At 24.6% G+C, this 20,681-nt stretch overlaps 1 protein-coding gene across 3 annotated transcripts in view; it reads left to right on the top strand.

Moving 5' to 3' along the window:
* The window catches only part of LOC136080628 (coadhesin-like), a 102,340-nt gene that overhangs the window by 41,464 nt on the left and 40,195 nt on the right, over positions 1-20,681 (top strand). For 2 of the 3 annotated variants that reach the window (XM_065797527.1, XM_065797526.1), the window contains exons 3-5: positions 6,229-6,384; positions 8,006-8,170; positions 18,558-19,001. In XM_065797527.1, the coding sequence (XP_065653599.1) occupies positions 6,229-6,384; positions 8,006-8,170; positions 18,558-19,001 (765 nt within the window). The remainder of the gene's footprint in view (positions 1-6,228; positions 6,385-8,005; positions 8,171-18,557; positions 19,002-20,681) is intronic. The other variant, XM_065797528.1, reaches the window with a different exon arrangement.

Raw genomic sequence — 20,681 nt, forward strand, 5'->3', positions numbered from 1 at the left:
CAAAACCTCTATCTGCCATTACACTGTGTCCTGGTTCAAGCAGGTTGTATATGCCACAATCTTTAGTAATTTGTTTGACTGAAAAACGACCACAGTATAAATTAGAAACAAATGTTATGGCTCCATTTGGTGCTATTCCGATTAATACTTTTCCTGTATTTTTTTGTTTATAATTAGAAAAAGTTGCAGACTGGCTTCGAAAAGATGTAGGCATTTCAATAAATAGTTCAGTGCAGTCTAAAATTACCCTTGTTGATTCGTATTTTTCCTTAAATCATTTTGGCATTGTTTCTTTTAAAGTTTGTTTTGTTGCCCAAATTGGTAGCATTTGAGAATGCAAAAAATCAGTCTATATTACTATGATTCTACTAACATGACTTAAGGATATCTCAATGCGCAAGGCCATGTCTTCAACCAAAAGGCCAAGTCGAAATCTTGTTAAAACTGAAAATAATTCAGACTCTGATCTTATTATAGAAGATCAGAATGAAACTAGAAATATTGCTGCTGTTCGAATTCATGTAGAAAGAGCAATACAGCGAATAAAAATCATATTTTACAAACACCATTTAAGTTGTCCATGGTGTCAGATATTAATAAAACTTGGATAGTTTGTTGTTATTTAACAAACTTTTTGCCACAATTTGTTTCAGATAAATAAAACATTTGTGAAAAATTTGAAATTTTTTTATCTAAACTGCAAATACATTTTCTTGCATAAACTCAAAGTAAAATTTAGTTAAATTGGGTAAAGTAATTTTTTCCCATTGTTCTTTAAGAAATTTAATACTCTCAATAAAAACATCTTTTTCAGTATAAACTATAAAATCTAACTCTTTGATCTCTAATAATGCCATAACACCTTAACATTGATAAAAATAAACATGATTTTGTTTAGGCATTGTTTAGCTATCAATAACAACAAGAAAAAATGTTTTATCTAGGCAAGCTTCAGCTATAGTTAAATCTTTCTTTGAAAAAGAACATTTGATTTGAATAGGTCTTATTTTTTCATTTACCGATACAATTCCATCAGGGCTTGTACCGAGCCAAGGCCATTTGGGGTTAATGATAAATCCGCATCTCGTTACTGATACATTTTTTATATTTTCATATTTTTTATTGCTGTGTTTTCATTTATTTTACCCCAATTACAAGCTTTGTGGCAAAAGTTATTTTTATTGTTTTTCAAAATTCTATTCAAAATAGATGCAGTAAATATACTTTTTTGTCCATTATTTACAAAACCAAAGTTGGAATATGTCAAGTGTTTTTTTCTTTCTTGAAGCCATAAACTTGTAGATTGTGATAAAGTAGCTCTTTCCAAAGTCTTTATTCTCTCTTTTGATAGAACTAAATATTTTGAAATAAACATTAATTGAGTTTCATCAAATTCAAATGAATCACTGATTTCTACTTCAAATCCATTTTTATGGTATCAACAAGATTAAATGTAATATCAGAATTTAAATCGAGTTCTTTTACTTTTTGCTGATATTCAGATATTGATGTTTCATATTAAGACGTGGAATGATAATTATTTCCTTTTAAAAGATTTGCAAATGCTATTACTTCTCTTAGATTATATAAACTATCAGACAGTTTTTTAATTTTCTCATCGCTTGGATTATGTGAAAAAATTGGAGTTGAACAAAAGTTTATATTTCCTTATACAAATGGTCGCTTTTGTGAGTTGTTTAAATTCTTTTCTAAATTAATCTTTTTAAAGGAAACTTTAGAAAGCCTAACTGGCTCTGAATTTTTTCCTTCAGCAGGAACATGCTATTGCTGTAACACTTCAGTGCATGTTTTATCGAATGGTACAGAGTTTAAACTTAATAGCTCGGATTCATTTAATTGAAATAATACTGCAGCAACATGCTTGCAACATCCTCCCATACCAGCTTTACAATTACATTTAGCATACAAAAAGTCTCCTTCTTTTTGACAAAGATGTACATAAATGTATAGATGTATATATATATATATATATATATATATATATATATATATATATATATATATATATATATATATATATATATATATATACATATATATATATATATGTATATATATATATATATATATATATATATATATATATATATATATATATATATATATATATATATATATATATATATGTATATAATATATATATATATATATATATATATATATATATATATATATACAATGCCGGTTTTAGCACTACCAGCGCCCTGGGCGAGATTTCTACGGCGCCCCTAGCTCGATTTAACCCCATTCAAAAAAAAGGCAAAGGGTAAAATAACCAATTAGTTTCGCCCCTTTATATTCGGCGCCCTAAGCCATCGCCCAACCAGGCCATACCCTAACGCCGCCACTGTATATATATATATATATATATATAATATATATATATATATATATATATATATATATATATATATTTATATATATATATATATATGTATATAAATTAATAAAAAAGTAATTTATTATTATTGCTCTGTTCTTTTAGAACATTGAGCACTCTGTTTGTAGAATACACTAACATAATTTATATATATATATATATATATATTTAATTTTGTTTAATTTTGCTGTGAGCATATATTCAGCAAGAGTGCTCGATGAATGATATCAGAGCTATATAATTGATTTTTTGACGAGATTAAATAAAAATAACTACATGATTTTTACTACTAAAAGTTTCATGCGTTTAGCAATCATCAGGTAAAAAATGTATTGATTTTTTCGTTAAAAAATATACACAATAAACATCGTGGCGTTCAAAAACAATTACTATTTGCGAGCGTGGTTTGGTTTTTTATTCTTTGGGCTCGTGGTTGTCAAGCAAGAACTTGTTTTCGTGACGGCACTTAAAAATAGTTTCTGTTTTTTTATTTAATAATTTTTGCGTACCTTTGTATGATATTATGCAAAGTTTTTCATGAAGGCAAAGCAAGCATTTTTTTGTTACGTTGCTGTAGGTGGGAACTTGTTTAATTATTGACCAAATTAATTGTGGTGTTATTTTTAAGTTTTCTTTTATCTGCCATATATACTTTGAAGGGGTGGTTGAATTTTTTTTATCTTTTTGTTTGTGAATGAGTGTTTGTGGTTAGCCCATCTCTTCTTCCATTCAACTTCTGCTAGGCCAATATATACTTTTTCTGGGGTGTTAGGGGGGGATACTATACATTTATAAATAACATTAGAGGCTCTACATTTTCCTATTATTGGACAGTTTTCTTTCTTTATGCAATTGCAGGGTGGGTATTCTTTTGGTCTTTCTGAACTAATTTTCTTGTTGTGGCTTTTTATTATACTTTCGATATTTTTGGTGCAGCTGTAACTCAATTTGATAGTGTTTTGATTGAATAGTTTACTTAGGGGGTGGGATGTTGGAAAATGTTTGTCGATATAATTATGTTTTTTCGTATTCTATCAATTTGTGATCCAGTTTTTTTACGAAGTATCATCAGACCATCGTCACGATATAGTCCAACGTCTTCTTTATTTATTACTTTAGATAGTGAGTCTAATATATATAGGCCCACCAGTTCACAAACTTTTGCACCGTCAAAGCAACCCATTGTGACATCAAAGCAGTCGTGTGCTAAGTTTTTCTTCCATGTTTCGTTTTAAAAAAATAGCAAGGACTTTCTCCAATGTTTAATGACTCTGATGACTCTCTTGGCTAATACTTGTGTGTTTTTTTGCAAACAGTATTGCATTACTCAGTATTTCTGATGTAATAGTGAGGTAAAAATCAACAATGTCAAATTGAATAAAAACGCAATGTTGTTTATCTGGTATATTTTCAACCCATTTGATTGCATCAGTGGTATTTTTCCATTGGTTTAAACTTGATACAGTTCTAATTTTTTTTATTTATAGTATCAAGTATTTTTTGCTTATGTGACCAAGTTCACTTTTGGCAGGGTTCAATAGACGACAGGGCTTATTGTTTTGGAACGAGTCTTTGTGGTCTTTAAGTGTAATAAAAGCTTCAGACTTTGCGATTATTTTTATTCGTTTACTTAAGTTGAGTGTGTTTGCAATATTTTTAGCTTCGAGGTTAATAGAGTTTTCGAGTTTCTGTGGGGCTTTTTTATACGCTTTTGTGATGTTTTCGTTAAGACGTTTAATGTGTTCCTGAGTGGAAATTTGATAAATATTATTTGTTTTGTCTGCGAATAATAAAACGTTCGGGTTGCTTTTTATATTTAATATGTCTCTTTTTAATTTATTCTGAAATTCGCTGTGTACTTTTTTAAACTTTATAAGGTTTATTAAGTTGAGTGAATCGTTTTCAAAATTTTCTATTTCTTTGTAATGGGGTGGCGTATTATTCGTTTTAAACCCAAAAATTTCATTTGTTAATGACTGGTTTTCTTTCATTTTGTTTAAATAAAAAAATGTTTTCGAGCGGATTCGCTTGATGAAGTTTTCTGTTTTTTCTATCAGCTGCAGTTTATAACTGGTTTCGTCTGGTACTGGTATATTTTTTAACGAGTAGTTAAAATTAATTTTCTCCATGGTGTGGAATCTATGGAAAGTATAATAAAAAAACCACAACAAGAAAATTAGTTCAGAAAGACCAAAAGAATACCCACCCTGCAATTGCATAAAGAAAGAAAACTGTCCAATAATAGGAAAATGTAGAGCCTCTAATGTTATTTATAAATGTATAGTATCCCCACTAACACCCCAGAAAAAGTATATATTGGCCTAGCAGAAGGTGAATGGAAGAAAAGATGGGCTAACCACAAACACTCATTCACAAACAAAAAGATGAAAAATTCAACCACCCTTTCAAAGTATATATGGCAGATAAAAGAAAACTTAAAAATAACACCAAAATTAACTTGGTCAATAATTAAACAATTTCCGCCTACAGCAACGTAACAAAAAAATGCTTGCTTTGCCTTCATGAAAAACTTTGCATAATATCATACAAAGGTACGCAAAAATTATTAAATAAAAAAACAGAAACTATTTTTAAGTGCCGTCACGAAAACAAGTTCTTGCTTGACAACCACGAGCCCAAAGAATAAAAAACCAAACCACGCTCGCAAATAGTAATTGTTTTTGAACGCCACGATGTTTATTGTGTATATTTTTTAACGAAAAAAACAATACATTTTTTACCTGATGATTGCTAAACGCATGAAACTTTTAGTAGTAAAAATCATGTAGTTATTTTTATTTAATCTCGTCAAAAAATCAATTATATAGCTCTGATATCATTCATCGAGCACTCTTGCTGAATATATGCTCACAGCAAAATTAAACAAAATTAAATATATATATATATATATATATATATATATATATATATATATATATACATATATATATATATATATATATATATATATATATATATATATATATATATATATATATATATATATATATATATATATATATATATATATATATATATATATATATATATATATATATATATATATAAATTATGTTAGTGTATTCTACAAACAGAGTGCTCAATGTTCTAAAAGAACAGAGCAATAATAATAAATTACTTTTTTACTAATTTATATACATATATATATATATATATATAATATATATATATATATATATATATATATATATACATATATATATATATATATATATATATATATATATATAATATATATATATATATATATATATATATATATATATATATATATATATATATATATATATATATATGTATATATATATATCGAGGGTATACTGCCAGAACGCACTAAGTCATTTTTTGTTGGTTTTGAATTAAGTCAACATAAACACTCATTATTATATGCTTTATCTCTTCCAAAACGCACCAGACCTTATATAAGTATAATTATTATACAGTAGTTATTATACGAATACAAGGTCTAGTGCGTTTGGAAGTGATAAAGTATATATATATATATATATATATATATATATATATATATATATATATATATATATATATATATATATATATATATATATATATATATATATATATATATGCATATATATATATATATATGTAACTCTTACATTCCCTTACCTTACCTACTCTAAGCTTTACTCTATATTACCATTTTGACCCTGTAACGTGTTTGATCAAAATACCAAAATATTGTTTGATAAAAATACACACAAAAATTTATTTTAAAGAGTATTTGTTAATATTAAATCTATTTAAACCTGAAAAATATCTAAATAAAAAAAGTGATTTTTCAGTGAATTGGAATTTTTCATTCAATTGGAATGAATGGTCAAACTGCAGTTCTTTATGCGGTACTGGTTTTATGAGCAGAACAAGGGCATGTTTAACTTGTTTTAATAATAGTTTGATTCTTCAAACTCAAAGCTGTATCAGCAACGCAAGTTGCAAAGGTAAAAATTTTATTCCTTTTTTCTATTAAATTTTTTCAGTATGTGTTTTTTATTGTGCACCAGAGCTGTAGGTAGTCTACCCCACATTAGAGGAGGGGTTCCAGCAATTTTTGGTGTTTTATTTGCACCTTTTGCAAATGAAAAGAGACTTTTTTTATTAGTAATACCTAGTGAAAATTTTTTTAAGTTAATAACTGGTTTTTGGAGGGCCTCTAACCCACTATTAAAAGCACTGCTGCACACTTTTTTTAGGATACAATACACTCAATTAATTTCTAATTTCTTTTTTTTCACTTATAAAACTTGATAATACACATTCATTGCAAAAGATGTATTTTCATTATAAATGTTTTATATAAGGTTAGGCTAGCTTATTTTAGGCATATATACTTCTAATAAACATTTTTTAAGCAATAAAATAAATCAAAATAAAACATTGGTTTTAATTATAAAAAAATTGTGCTAAGTTAGTTAAAAATACAGTTATTGTACCCAATAAATTAGCTGAAAAACTGGTGCTTATGTAACTGAAAGTTTAAAAGAAAATGTGCCTTATTAAGGTAACTAAAATTTAATTTGCCCTATTATTTGTTTATATTAATTAAAAGTAAAGTTAATGCGCTCTATCAATTACCTGAAAAATGATGCTTTGTTATTTAAAAGTTTTAAAATTATTTAATTGTGTTGAAAAATAGCGCTTTTTTAAACTAAAAGTCAGGTTAACTAATCAATTGAAAAAAAATTGTGATATGGTAATTAAAAGTAAAGTTAATATGAGTCTTATCAATTAGCTGAAAAATGGTGCTATGTTAATTAAAAGTAAAATTAATGTGCCCTATAAATTAACTGAAAAAATGGTGCTTTGTTTATTAAAGTTAAAGTAATGTGCCCTATAAATTAACTGAGAAAATGATGCGTAGGTAATTAAAAGTTAAGTTAATGTGCCCTATAAATTACCTGAAAATATGGTGCTTTGTCATTTAAAAGTAAAGGTAATGTGCCCTATTATTCAGCAAAAAAAAATAGTGCTTAGTTAAATAAAAGTAAATGTTATATTCACTATCACCTAGCTGAATGGAAATTGATTTTTTTAAGCTTTGACTATCAAATTTTTCCTTTTTTAAATTTCAAAAATGAATATTAAAACTTTTTTTTTTTTAATTTTATCTAAGCAGCAACTGTTGAAAGTTTTTCTGTTCCTGATTATTTCAAATTAAAAACCAGCCTAATTTATTTGTAAAAATAAGTATATTTAATAACATTCCTACAAATATGTTTTATAATGGAAACATTTTCTAGTGTAAGTTGTACAACTTAACTTCGGTTTTGCAACAAAATGTAAAACAATTGTTGAGGAAATTGAAACAAATCAAATTTTGCAATGATTGTTCTATAATAAAATTGCACGACTGTTATTCAGCATTTTTACAACTATTGGAAACCAAGCTTAATGCTTTAAAAATATTATTAATATAATATGCAACCCTTTGTAAAAAATATAAATCTCATCTAAAATTCTAAAGTTTTGGACTTCAATCAAAAGAGAACATTTAAAGCTACTCAATTATTGTTAAAGTTTTATGAGTGTTCTTTAATTATAAACTTATAACTTTCTTTATAGATAATTCTACATCGAGCTCATTTCAAAGTGCTTCAATAACAGCTACATTAGTTAATGAACAAACATTAAAGCCATCTACACTAAAACCATCTCAAAGTGTACTTACTCAAACTTTAACAGTGCCAGATCAAACAGTAAAAGTTTTAAATAGCTATATTGATGGAGGTATGTGCTTTGTTTTCAAAAGTATAAATATTTTAATTTATCTTTTTTTTTATTAAATATAGAGTTTTAAATTCCATCAGTAAGGCTAAACAATAATAATGTTGGTTGACAAAAGTCCTAATAAGAGCATAACCCAGAACCATCTATTTAAAAAATAGTAAGTTGCACCACTTGCAGTTTGGTCATTCCATACCAAATCACATAATCCTCTATACTTTCATTTTTATATATGATGTTTTTCTCATTTTTTTTTTATCAATTTAACCTTATATGCATCCAAAACTATATCAAGACGTAAAAAGATATTTAATTAAATCTAGTAAAATCTTTTATCTAGTAATTTTAAAATATTATTTCATGCAAATGAATAAAAACAAATTCTATATGAAATCTCTAATATATCAGTCTTTTTTTTTCAATATTTACTCAATACAATTTTAATAAGCATTGTAAAACATATAAAAGCTGACAAAAGGAAAGACATGTTCACATAGAATGACTCTACCTTTATGCAAGTCACACCACTTGCAATACTTATTTTGCAGGTCACATAGAGAAAATAAGAAATAGGGTAAATTCTGTTTTCTTTTCTTTTTTACTCTCCCATCATACATGTCAGGCTTTGAGTAGTCAGTATAACACCATTATGGCATAGTTTTACCAACAATTTTTTAGACATAGCAGCATCTAATTCATCAAATCTCTTTGTAGGCAAGTGTTTATTAATTTTTTTTTTTTGCTGTTAGTACCGGCAGCTTGGTTCTCACTTTTTTTTTCCATTTTTTGGTGTTTGCATTTTTAATTTTCTTTAGAAATCTTGCTTGAATAACACAAAAATCTTATAATTTTAACAAGTAATATAATTAAATTTAAACTTTTCATACTAAATCTAGCTGTCATGACCTGTAAAATATGGGTCTTGGGAATCTATTCCACACCGACCTTTTCTATTCTTAATAATACTTACTTTAATATTTTTTAGTAAAAGGTAGAAAAATAACTGTTTAAAAATATAAAAACTATACTTATTGTTAACATTATTGTTAACAAAACTATAAAAAAAATTTCTATTATAAATAATTTTAGAAAACTTTAACCATCTCGGTATACGTTGTTAATTATCAAGGGATTGAATATTAGTACCAGTCTAAAAAATATTTAGAACACCTGTTTGAAATGAGTTAATTACCATTGGTATAAAAATTTTCAAAAAACATGAGATGATTTAAATATCTGGAAGAACAGACTTACCATGACCCGTATTATACTGGTCATGGTAAGTTTTTTTCATACCAACCACTTTAATAACTTCACTTTATTTCAATAATTTTTAAAAAAGGGATAAATATAAAAATCTTTCTTTTGAGTTAACGATAAATGTTCAATACTTCATAACTTCTACAAATTTTTATAAAAAAATAAAAAATAAATAAAAAGGGGTTATTTTTTTCTTTAATAAATTTCTATTAATTTTTTTTTTCAGATCTGCAGCTTATTATTATTACCCCCTTAACTTTTAAGAAAAATCAAGTTTGCATATAAAATCTTTTTCTATAAGAAAGAAAGTTGCCTCTTTAATTCGCAAGCTTAACTAATTACTAAGCACATTAATAACTTAAGCATCTCTATTATGACATGCTTAACTAATTTTTATTGGTGTAATCATGTTTTTAGAAATTTTAAAGCTTTTTAATGTTTTTAGAAATTTTAAAAAAGTTTTAAAAAAAGAATCTCTCTCTTATATTTATTATAGTATAAAATATCTTTATATATTTTATGCATATAATATCTATAGGCCTTAAAAATGTTTTACTTTGTATTCTAGAAAATTGGAAAAGATTTTTAGTTAAGTGTAATTTTAGAAATTAAGCATAAAAGAAAAGATTTGAACCCATACAAAACACTTCAACCACTTTGGCATGCTATGATATCATCTTTTATCACTGTTTAATAAACAAAAGACTTATTATTTATTTATTAAACTTAATAAAATGGCATATAAATGCTATAAATCAAATTTAAGGAGATATTGCCGTAATAAAATTTTTGAGTAAAAGTAAATCTGTAAAGTTATTTTAAATATTTTAAAATATTTTGCCTAACTTAAAGTTTACATGTTACAGGGTTTCTGACAATTTTTAAAGGTGGATTTTCCTGATCCATAACCTGTTTTCCTTGATTTGATTTAAAGTTACTAAAACTTACTTAAATTACATAGGTTTGATAAAGAGCTATTTTCCCTGATTTCTCAAAAATTTAACCTAATTTCTCTGATTATTACCTAGTTTTTTTTGCAATTGGGTGTCAAATATCTAAAATGGGGTGTCTACCAGATCATTTCTGAATGATCTGGCAGACACCCTATTTTAGATATTTGCGTAGACATTTGTTCACATAGATAAATACAAACCTTTAGAGATTTTTGTTTAAAAAAAATGCCTAATAGCTTTGTAAAAGTAAAAACAAACACAGCATGTGATAAATCTAAAAAAAGTAACCGAATTCACTACATGTATTAACTGGAAATCAATTTATTTATACCTAATAACAAAATAAAATATATAAAGAGAAGTATGTTTACAAAAAATTTGTACTAAATTTGCATTATCAGTTAACAATTGGTAGATTAACTATCTTCATAAATTCAAATTAAAGATGCAGCGTTTTTTTATCCACCACTCTCTCTCTTCATGCTTTACTTTCTACAAGATCCACACTCTAAATTAGAAATATATATATAAAGGGGAAGGGGTGCTTTTGCCCTAAATTTAAGCCCACACCTTATGAGATATGCCCTCTATTTGTTTTGCAAAATACTGAAAAAGCATTGTAAGACATGTCTAAAATAAAAAAAATAATAGTAGTGATAAAAGCAGTAAAATTATTAAAGTTCAATTTACCAATTTACCTGTTGCTAATGTTTTTTCTAGAGCATTATAAAAATAATCAAAATCTGTAAGAAAATAATTTTTTTTTTTTTTTTTATGAAAATATTAATTGCAAAAACAAAATAGCTATCACACAAAATAACAAAACACAATAGCTATCAGTGCAAACAATTATTCTAATTCGACCAGAAAATAAAATTGTTCTTAACTTGATTGCAAAAAACAAATTTCTTTTCAAACTATTAGCTAATGATCAACATAGTAAATTTAAAATAGTTAAAGTTTACTAAGTTAAAACGATATTTTAACAGCACACAAAGTAAGCACATGATCGTGAATAGAGCACCAAAGTAGAACTAAAGAAATAGAATAACAACTAATTTTAAATGTTTTTAATACGTAATATTTGCAGTTAAACATAAAAAATAACTCTACCATCACGAGATAATCAAGTAAAGTTATAAAAACAAACAAAAAATAAAAAAAAGAATTTAGTATAATGTTAATTTTCTTTAAAAGTATGATCCTTTTAATTAAAAACAGTTATGTTTCCTTGAACAGATAAGGACACACTGATAAAGAACATACTCAGTGAAAAATTGACTTTTAAGTTCTTATTGTAAGTATTTAATAGACCTATGAATACCTATAAATACCTAATTCAGTGATAACTGGTGATTATTATGAAAATTATTAAATCCATTTTAAGTATTCACAAATTTGACAATATATTATAAATGACAATATATTATTTTGACATGGAGAATCATAGACACTGTCACAGCAGCTCTTGAATCATTTTAATATTTTGCATGTTCTGCTGACTTATATTTTGACGGTGTTTAGTGTAAAATGAAATGTACAACATTTTAACAAATTTTTTTGTAAACATGACTTAATATTTAATTAAATTAATAATGAAAGAAAAAATTAGTATTTTCTAACATTTTTATTTATTTACAAACAAAATTTAAAAAATAGATCAATAAATATATACATATTAAACTAAAAACATTTAAATACCTTTTCTATTTGTAGATGTAGTTAAGTATTTTTCACTGCCCACTTAAACTTTTTAAACTTCACTTTTGGTTAGGGTAACCCCTTCCCATTAATAAATTGAGGGAAAATCTTATTGCCTATTCTAGATATAGAGGACTTTTTTTAGAATTTGACAATTGTCCTCTTCCACTTTGAAACCCATATCATTGCCCATGACAGAAAACTGCAATTTCACAACAACTTCAACAAATTCAAACACATTTTATTTAAACAACCTATAAGTAAATGTATAAATTTAATACATTAAGATAAATATAAGCTTTAAAACTAAAAATAAAGATAACTTAGAATTTAAAATTTACAATATGTGATAAGGTATAACACTAAAATTGAAATAGCAATCAAATATTGTTATTCATTTTTAAATATTCTGTACAAAAAAATTTGTTGAATTAAAAACTAAGAAAAAAAGCAAACGTAAATTAAAAAAAAAGCAAGCATAAATTAAAAAAAAGCAAATTTGAAAGATTCTTTAAAAGTTTAACTTTATAAAATCTAACCTGAATATCACCACCAGACAATAACACTATACTAAACACTTAGATTTATATAAAACATTGTTGAATATCTAATAAAAAGCAAAAGCAATAAAAAATAAAAAACAACTTACTTATATCTAAAAATAAGGTCATCTTCAGTTTTTATTCCCACAGGGTTCTGTTCTATGGCCTTTACTGTTTTTATTATATATTAACAATCTGCCTCACTCTATAAATAATTTGTTCATTGTTTTGCTGACGACACTAATCTTCTATGCATGAATAAATCACTTGCACAACTTTGTAAAAAAGTTAATTCAGATCTCCATCATTTGTATCATTGGTTAAATAGTAACCGTCTTTCTCTAAATATCAATAAAACTGAATTTATTATTTTTCACCCTCCAAAAAAAAAAAAAATTGATAGTGATAATGTGAAAATTAGAATTAATGATAAAAGACTTTTTCCATTTAAATATATAAAATACCTCAGGCTATTTCTTGACAAAACCCTATCATGGTACTATCAACTAATTCAATTAAATAAAATCTCTCATGTGCCAATAGTATGTTGTCATTAATACGACATTATGTTTCCCAACATATTGTAATATCAATTTACCATTCCTTGTTCTCCTCACATCTAAGTTATTGTTGCACTATTTGCGGTCAAAAGGGTAGTTTTCTATTACATCATATGAACAGTTTAAAACACACTTCCATAAGAATTATGATATTTTCTCCTTTACAATCTTATATCGAAAATAGCTTTTCTGAATTAAATGTCTAAAATTTTATGGATCTTTTAAAATTTAAATTTTAAAAGGATCTTGCAAATGTTTATAATTGTCTCTTTGATTTTCTTCAAAATAAACTACCGAGTTCGTTCAATAATTTTTTTATTAAAACAAGTGACGCACACAAATATTATCGAAATACTGAAAATTTTACCTTGCACACTTATTTTCAACACTATCAAATATGTCAAGCTCTCTATAAAAATATCAATGTATTTCTCACTGGAACCATGTAATACCATTTATAAAAAAAGATTTTAACTAAATTCCCTTTTATTACCAACATTCTTCTTCTCAATTGAAGCCAAATAAAGAAATTTTTATTTGAGTATATATTTAATGAATATTAATTTTATCTTTTATTATTATTGCCTTTTCTTATATTACTGTATTTATAAAACTATTAATACTTTTATTTTATACTGTCTTTTTTAACTCTACTACTATTACTATTATCATTAATTTACCTTTGTTTTATAAATCTTATTAATACTATTTACAATGACAGTGATAGTGATTTAATTGCAGTAATAGTTTTATAGTTATTGTCCTAGTTTTTGCTAATGTAATGTTTATTTTAATAGTTTCTGTCATAGTTTCCTTTACTATAATTATTTATACCATAATTTTTATCATTAGTTATAATTTTATCATTAGTTATAGTATAGTTATCATTATAGGTACTATTTTTAATGTTTTTTAATTAACATTATTATTATTATTATATTATTATTATTATTGCAATTATTAATATTATCTTTATTTATTAGTGCTTTTTTTCCTTTCTTTCCTTTTTTTTTTTCATCTTTGTCTTAGTTTAAATTCTTTCTATGTTTTATTTATAGTTTTTATATATAATAAGATCATATCTTGGTTTTTATGCAAACTTTTTATTGATATACAATAGTGCACCACCAGCATGAGATTCAGTTGGCCTTTGTTCGTAGCAAAGTCCATTAAAAGATATGTTGGTAAAAGGTGTTCGATTTTTAAGTATTCTAGATTCGGATATTCCAATTATGTTTAATTCAATTTTTGAAGATAATAGTAAACTTTGAAAAAGATCAAAGTTTTTTGTTAGAGAAGTAATGTTGAGATGATGGATCTTAAATGACGATTTATTTAATGACTTGTAATATAATTAAAATTACCATATATATATAATATATATATATATATATATATATATATATATATATATATATATATATATATATATATATATATATATATATATATATATATATATATATATATATATAATTAAGATTACTATATATCAGTATAGTTGCTAAGTATTTGTATATTATCATTTTTACTGCTGTCAATCCCATGATTATTATATGAATTAGAGAAAGAGCTAAGGTTTCAATTTTAACATTTGGTAGTCGATGTCATTAAGATCATTACATTTTAGATGAACCCAAAAAAAGCAGTTATCACAAAATATAGCTTTATGATTTTTAAAAACTGTAAAACTGTAAACCTGCAAATTGCACACCAATAATGGTTCATTTTCATTAAAAAGTATGAATATATATATTTATATATATATATATATATATATATATATATATATATTTATATATATATATATATATTTATATATATATATATATATATATATATATATTTATATATATATATATATATTTATATATATATATATATATATATATATATATATATATATATATATATATATATATATATATATATATATATAAATATATATATATATATATATATATATAAATATATATATATATATATATATAAATATATATATATATATATATATATATATATATATATATATATATATATATATATATATATAAATATATAAATATATAAATAAAATTATTATAAATATTAACTGTCTGTTAAAACAATATATTTGCTATGCTGTGTTTTTTGGTTGTTAACTTGAAAGAAATATTTGTAGCTAATATTCGAAACAAATTAGGAATTAAAAAAAAATAAGTAAAAAATAAAATAAAAAAAATAAAAAAGTACTAAACAATACAATCAATGCAAAAATAATAGAAACAAACAATAAAAATTTTAAAAAATTATAAAACTTGTGGTTTTTGAGCTGCTTATAAAGGTGTTGAGCCTTCTTTATTGTTACTTTTTTTTTCAAGTAAAAAATTAAAAAAATGTATTTCAAGGAATAAGACTTTTAATTATTCAATGAAACCAACCAACTGCACATTTTCTAACATAAAAGTTTTATACTATTTATCTGTTGAAACATGTTTAACTTAAAAAAAACACCATAAACAAAATAAAAAGTAAAAATGAAATAAACATTATAAAAATTGCAATTATTGTTATATAGCGTCCCATTAGTCTTCTTCCTGTCATAAGTAAGGTTTTTGAATCTTTAATTAACAAACACTTGATCTCTCATCTTGAATCTAATAACTTACTTTCTGATCAATAATATGGATTTCTATCTTCTCTTTCTACAGCTGATTTGCCTACAGTTATAACTGATAGGTTTCCTTGTACATTCGATAGAGGTGGAGAGGTTAAGGCTATCACTCTTGACATTTCTAAAGCTTTTGATAACGTTTAGCATGCTTGTCTTCTCCATAAGGTTTCTTCTTACAGTGTATCTGGTAACATCTTTAAGATTATTGAATCCTTCCTTTTCAATCGTAGTATAAAAGTTGTCGTCAATGGACAGCACTCGTCTTCATATCTTGTCCTTGGCCCTGTACTCTTTTTAGTTTAAGTTAACGATCTTCCAGATAATCTCACATCTGAGGTGGCTTTGTTTGCTGATGATACTACCATTTATTCTTGTCTTGATAAGATACCTACACTCTCTGATTGCTTAGAGGGGGCATTTGAGCTTAAAAAGGATCTGATTTCTGCTACAGCATGGGGCTCAAAGTGGCTGATGAACGGTGCTTAAAACTCCTAAATCTTGGCACCAACCATCAACTGTATAATTTAAATAAAATAATGCTGAATTATAAAAAAATATATATAACTGACAGTTACTGCTAGGCATCAAGCTTTAGGCAACTTCAACCAGTTGTATTTTTTGTAGAAAAAGTGTATAATCGACATCATGCAAAATCTATATTTAAAAAATATGTTTACATATGCAAACATCACAGCAGCAATATTATAAAACTATGCTAGCAGCTTGTACTTTACTTAGACAATCATATGTTTTTATAATACTATAATAACATATGCTTGTCTTAGTAAGTTACAAACTGCTAGAATAGTTTTGTCGTATTCAGTTATGCTATAATTAATAATTATAATTGAAAGTCCAAAAAATTGTTATATCAACACTTAAGTGATGGCATATCAACACTTAAGTGATGGCAGAAATTTTATAAGTATTAAAGAAAAATAATTTTTTATTTTACTTTTTGGTCTAAAACAGAAAATTGCTAATTTATTTAACTTGTCTGCTGTCCAATAACTTTAAGTTGTGCATTGTGTAACCATTTTAATTCTCTAACTTTCATCCATTAGTTATTTTGTCATTCGATGTGTAGTTTTTTATGTATTTTAGTTGCCCAACTTGCCACTATACCCAACTGACCCTACTTTATAAAATATCAAAATATCAACATGGATATGTTGAGATTTTTTTTTAAATATCAACATGGATATGTAGAGGTTTTTCTCACAATAAACAAAGGAATCTACAATAAATTAGCAACAAAAAAAATTAAATTTTTATGCGAGTGCATGTGATATAGGTTTAGGTAGGTCTCTTTTTTGATTGTTAAATGTAATTCAAAGTTGTTATAATTATATAAACTATAACAATGTAAAAATTATTAAAAGTACTTATTACAAAAATTTGAATTGTAACATTGTAACAATATTTAAACAGTTTTTAGTAAATGTTATAAAGATTAATAATATTTCATCTTGGCTTAATGAATAACATTAAGACTTTTATGAAGGTAAAATCAGTTCTAATAATAAAATTCTAAAATCAGTTACAATTGTAGGAACTCACTTGAAAATAGAATAAAATTATTATTGGAAACACTGACTACACATTTAGTTGATAAGTTCTATGTTATTCTTTTGAAAATATGAAAAATCAAAGTTATGTTACTAAATAAATAATGAATAAGAAACTTACTATGTTATATACTTTTAGATGCTTGTATTTAACATTACATTTGCATAAGTTACGTATTTACATAACTATAAATAAATTTTTCATATTTTATTATAAAAAAGTTCTAAAAACATCTGAGTGGGCATTGCTATTATTAAAACTACTACTACTATTAAGTTAAACATTAATAATATAGATTTACTGTCCAACAAATTTTTAATTCCTTGCAGTTCTCCCATTCCCCCCTCCCATCCTCATCCTCAAACCAAAAAAAATGTAAAAAAAAAATGTAAAAAAAAAATGTAAAAAACTTATCAAAAGTGGTGGTCAAAATAATTCAACAAAATTTGACAGGCGCATAAAAGTGTATAAAAATAAACTATCAATATTATAGTCTAATATTTTTAATACGTCATTTTGTTATATTTATATTTTATATAATATTTATGTTTGCATTTTATAAATCATTTTATTATTTTTTAATACTATTTACTGTTGAGCCACAACAGTAAATAGTATTAACAATCATAATAATTTCCGCTTATCGAGTTTATAAGCCTGACAGAATTTTAACAATAAAAAAATAATAAACAATATAAGAGATGAAAGTTATTGCTCTAAACAATGTTGTTTGATGATTTGAAAAATTGGAGGGGTATGGATATGTAGCTTGTGCAGAATAATTGTGATGAATCCTAATATTGAGGATCATCAAAGAAGGTTGAAATATTTATTAAAAATTTTGTCATTATCTTTTTAAAGTTTTTTTTTTTTCTGTACTTGTATAAGTTATGAAGTTTTTTGTAAAGTTTATTTTATTAACTCTTATTCCCTACTGTTTTCTGTTAAGCAGTCTTTATAAGTTTTCGTACATCAACCTGTACATATTTCTTAAGAAAAATGCATAACCAATAGTTTGTATGCTCAACATGTACAATTAGGCAGAGCTAGAGCCTGGGTTGGTTACTTGTTGTTATTGTTGTACTTATTTTTATATCATATTTATTTTATACTTGAACTTTAATATATGTATATTGAACTTCTATATTACAGATCACTTGTTTATATGGAACATAACTTTAAAACAACCTGGTAATTCTCTATCATCTTTAAATGTTTTATATGATGAATTTGAGATAACATTTGATGTTTATTTCAACATAACTGATGGTACTGGAAATATTTTGCTGTTGCAACAAAATGAATTACCTGAAGAAACATATCTCAGTATTGATTACTTTAATGATGAAATAGTTATAACTCAATTGATTGATACTTCAAAGACCAAACTTATCCTAAATGCATGGAATTCAGTGAATATTTCACAACAGTATATCAACAATGCATATTCAAATAAAATAACAATTAATGGAAATAGTTTGTTTTTTATTGATAAAATTAAGCCAAAAATATATTTCAATCTCACTTTATTTGCTTGTGTTAGTAATTGTCAGCTTCTTGAAATTAAGAATTTACATATATCTAGTAGGACGAAAGGTAAATTTTTTAATGTAATACTGATACTAGTAATGTAATGCCAGTATTTTATATATATATATATATATATATATATATATATATATATATATATATATATATATATATATATATATATATATATATATATAAATTAGTAAAAAACACTTATCTAACTTTTATCTTCGACTTGAAGTTTCACCATTGCTGGATCATCAGGAAGAGTTACTAAATCTCAAAAAAAATTCAATTTATAGAAAAAAATATTTTACAGGAAGTTATAAATTATTATAAAAAATTTTTAATTATTATATTTTTTTGTTAACGGGATGTTACAGAAAGTAATTATGAAATAATTTGACGAATTGATGAATTATTGACGAATGACGAATGACGAATTATTGTATATTAATGACGAATTATTGTATATTAATGTAAATTCGAACCATCCCCCTCAAATTCTAAAACAAATTCCAATTTCAATTAACAATAGGCTAAACCAAAAAAAGAAACATAATTTGGTTCAACCCCAAAAATGGGGTTGAACCAAATTATGTTTCTATTTCTATTACGCTTTTTTGCAATTTTCTTTTCAAATTTTAGCTCGAAATTTTGAAAGCCACTTTTTTTAAGGGCATCTTCATAAATGCGTTTAGAGGAGTTAAAAATATTTTCATTAGAAGAGTTTTGGTTTAGCCTATTGTTAATTGAAATTGGAATTTGTTTTAGAATTTGAGGGGGATGGTTCGAATTTACATTAATATACAATAATTCGTCATTCGTCAATAATTCGTCAATTCATCAAATTATTTCATAATTACTTTCTGTAACATCCCGTTAACAAAAAAATATAATAATTAAAAATTTTTTATAATAATTTATAACTTCCAGTAAAATATTTTTTTCTATAAATTGAATTTTTTTTGAGATTTAGTAACTCTTCCTGATGATCCAGCAATGGTGAAACTTCAAGTCGAAGATAAAAGTTAGATAAGTGTTTTTTACTAATTTATTATTGCTCTGTTCTTTAAGAACATTGAGCACTCTATTTGTAAAATACACTAACATAATTTACATATATATATATATATATATATATATATATATATATATATATATATATATATATATATATATATATATATATATATATATATATATATATATATATATATATATATATATATATGTATATATATATATATATACACTGTAAAATCGCCTAAGTTTGGACACCATGTAACTTCTATCATTTAAGTCATTTAAGAAAAAATATCAAAAAGTATGCAAAACTCAAATTTTACAAATTTTTTTTCTTAAATAATATTTGTAATTAGTTCATAAATATGAACCTATAAGAAAATAATAATGTTTATATGCAACCTGCTGAAATAGTTTTTTAGCATAACAACAATTGAAAAAATGCATACTATTCAAATCTAAAATAAGCAAATTAATAAAATAAGTGATTATATTTAATCTCAGTATTATTAAGAATCACCAAATTAATTATATTTACAAAAAATTATTAATTTTTGAAAATGAACTACTATTTTTATACAAATTAGTGAAATTTTGAAAAACTTTCACTAATTTTTCATTCACAATTAACATTCACAGATAAACAACAAAGGAGACAATTAGCAGTAATATTGTGAAATATTCATAAGTGTTGCAAATGTAAAGTTTACCAGTAACTTT

The sequence above is a fragment of the Hydra vulgaris genome, chromosome 05 (assembly GCF_038396675.1).
Source record: "Hydra vulgaris chromosome 05, alternate assembly HydraT2T_AEP".
In the NCBI taxonomy this organism is placed as follows: Eukaryota; Metazoa; Cnidaria; class Hydrozoa; order Anthoathecata; family Hydridae; genus Hydra; species Hydra vulgaris.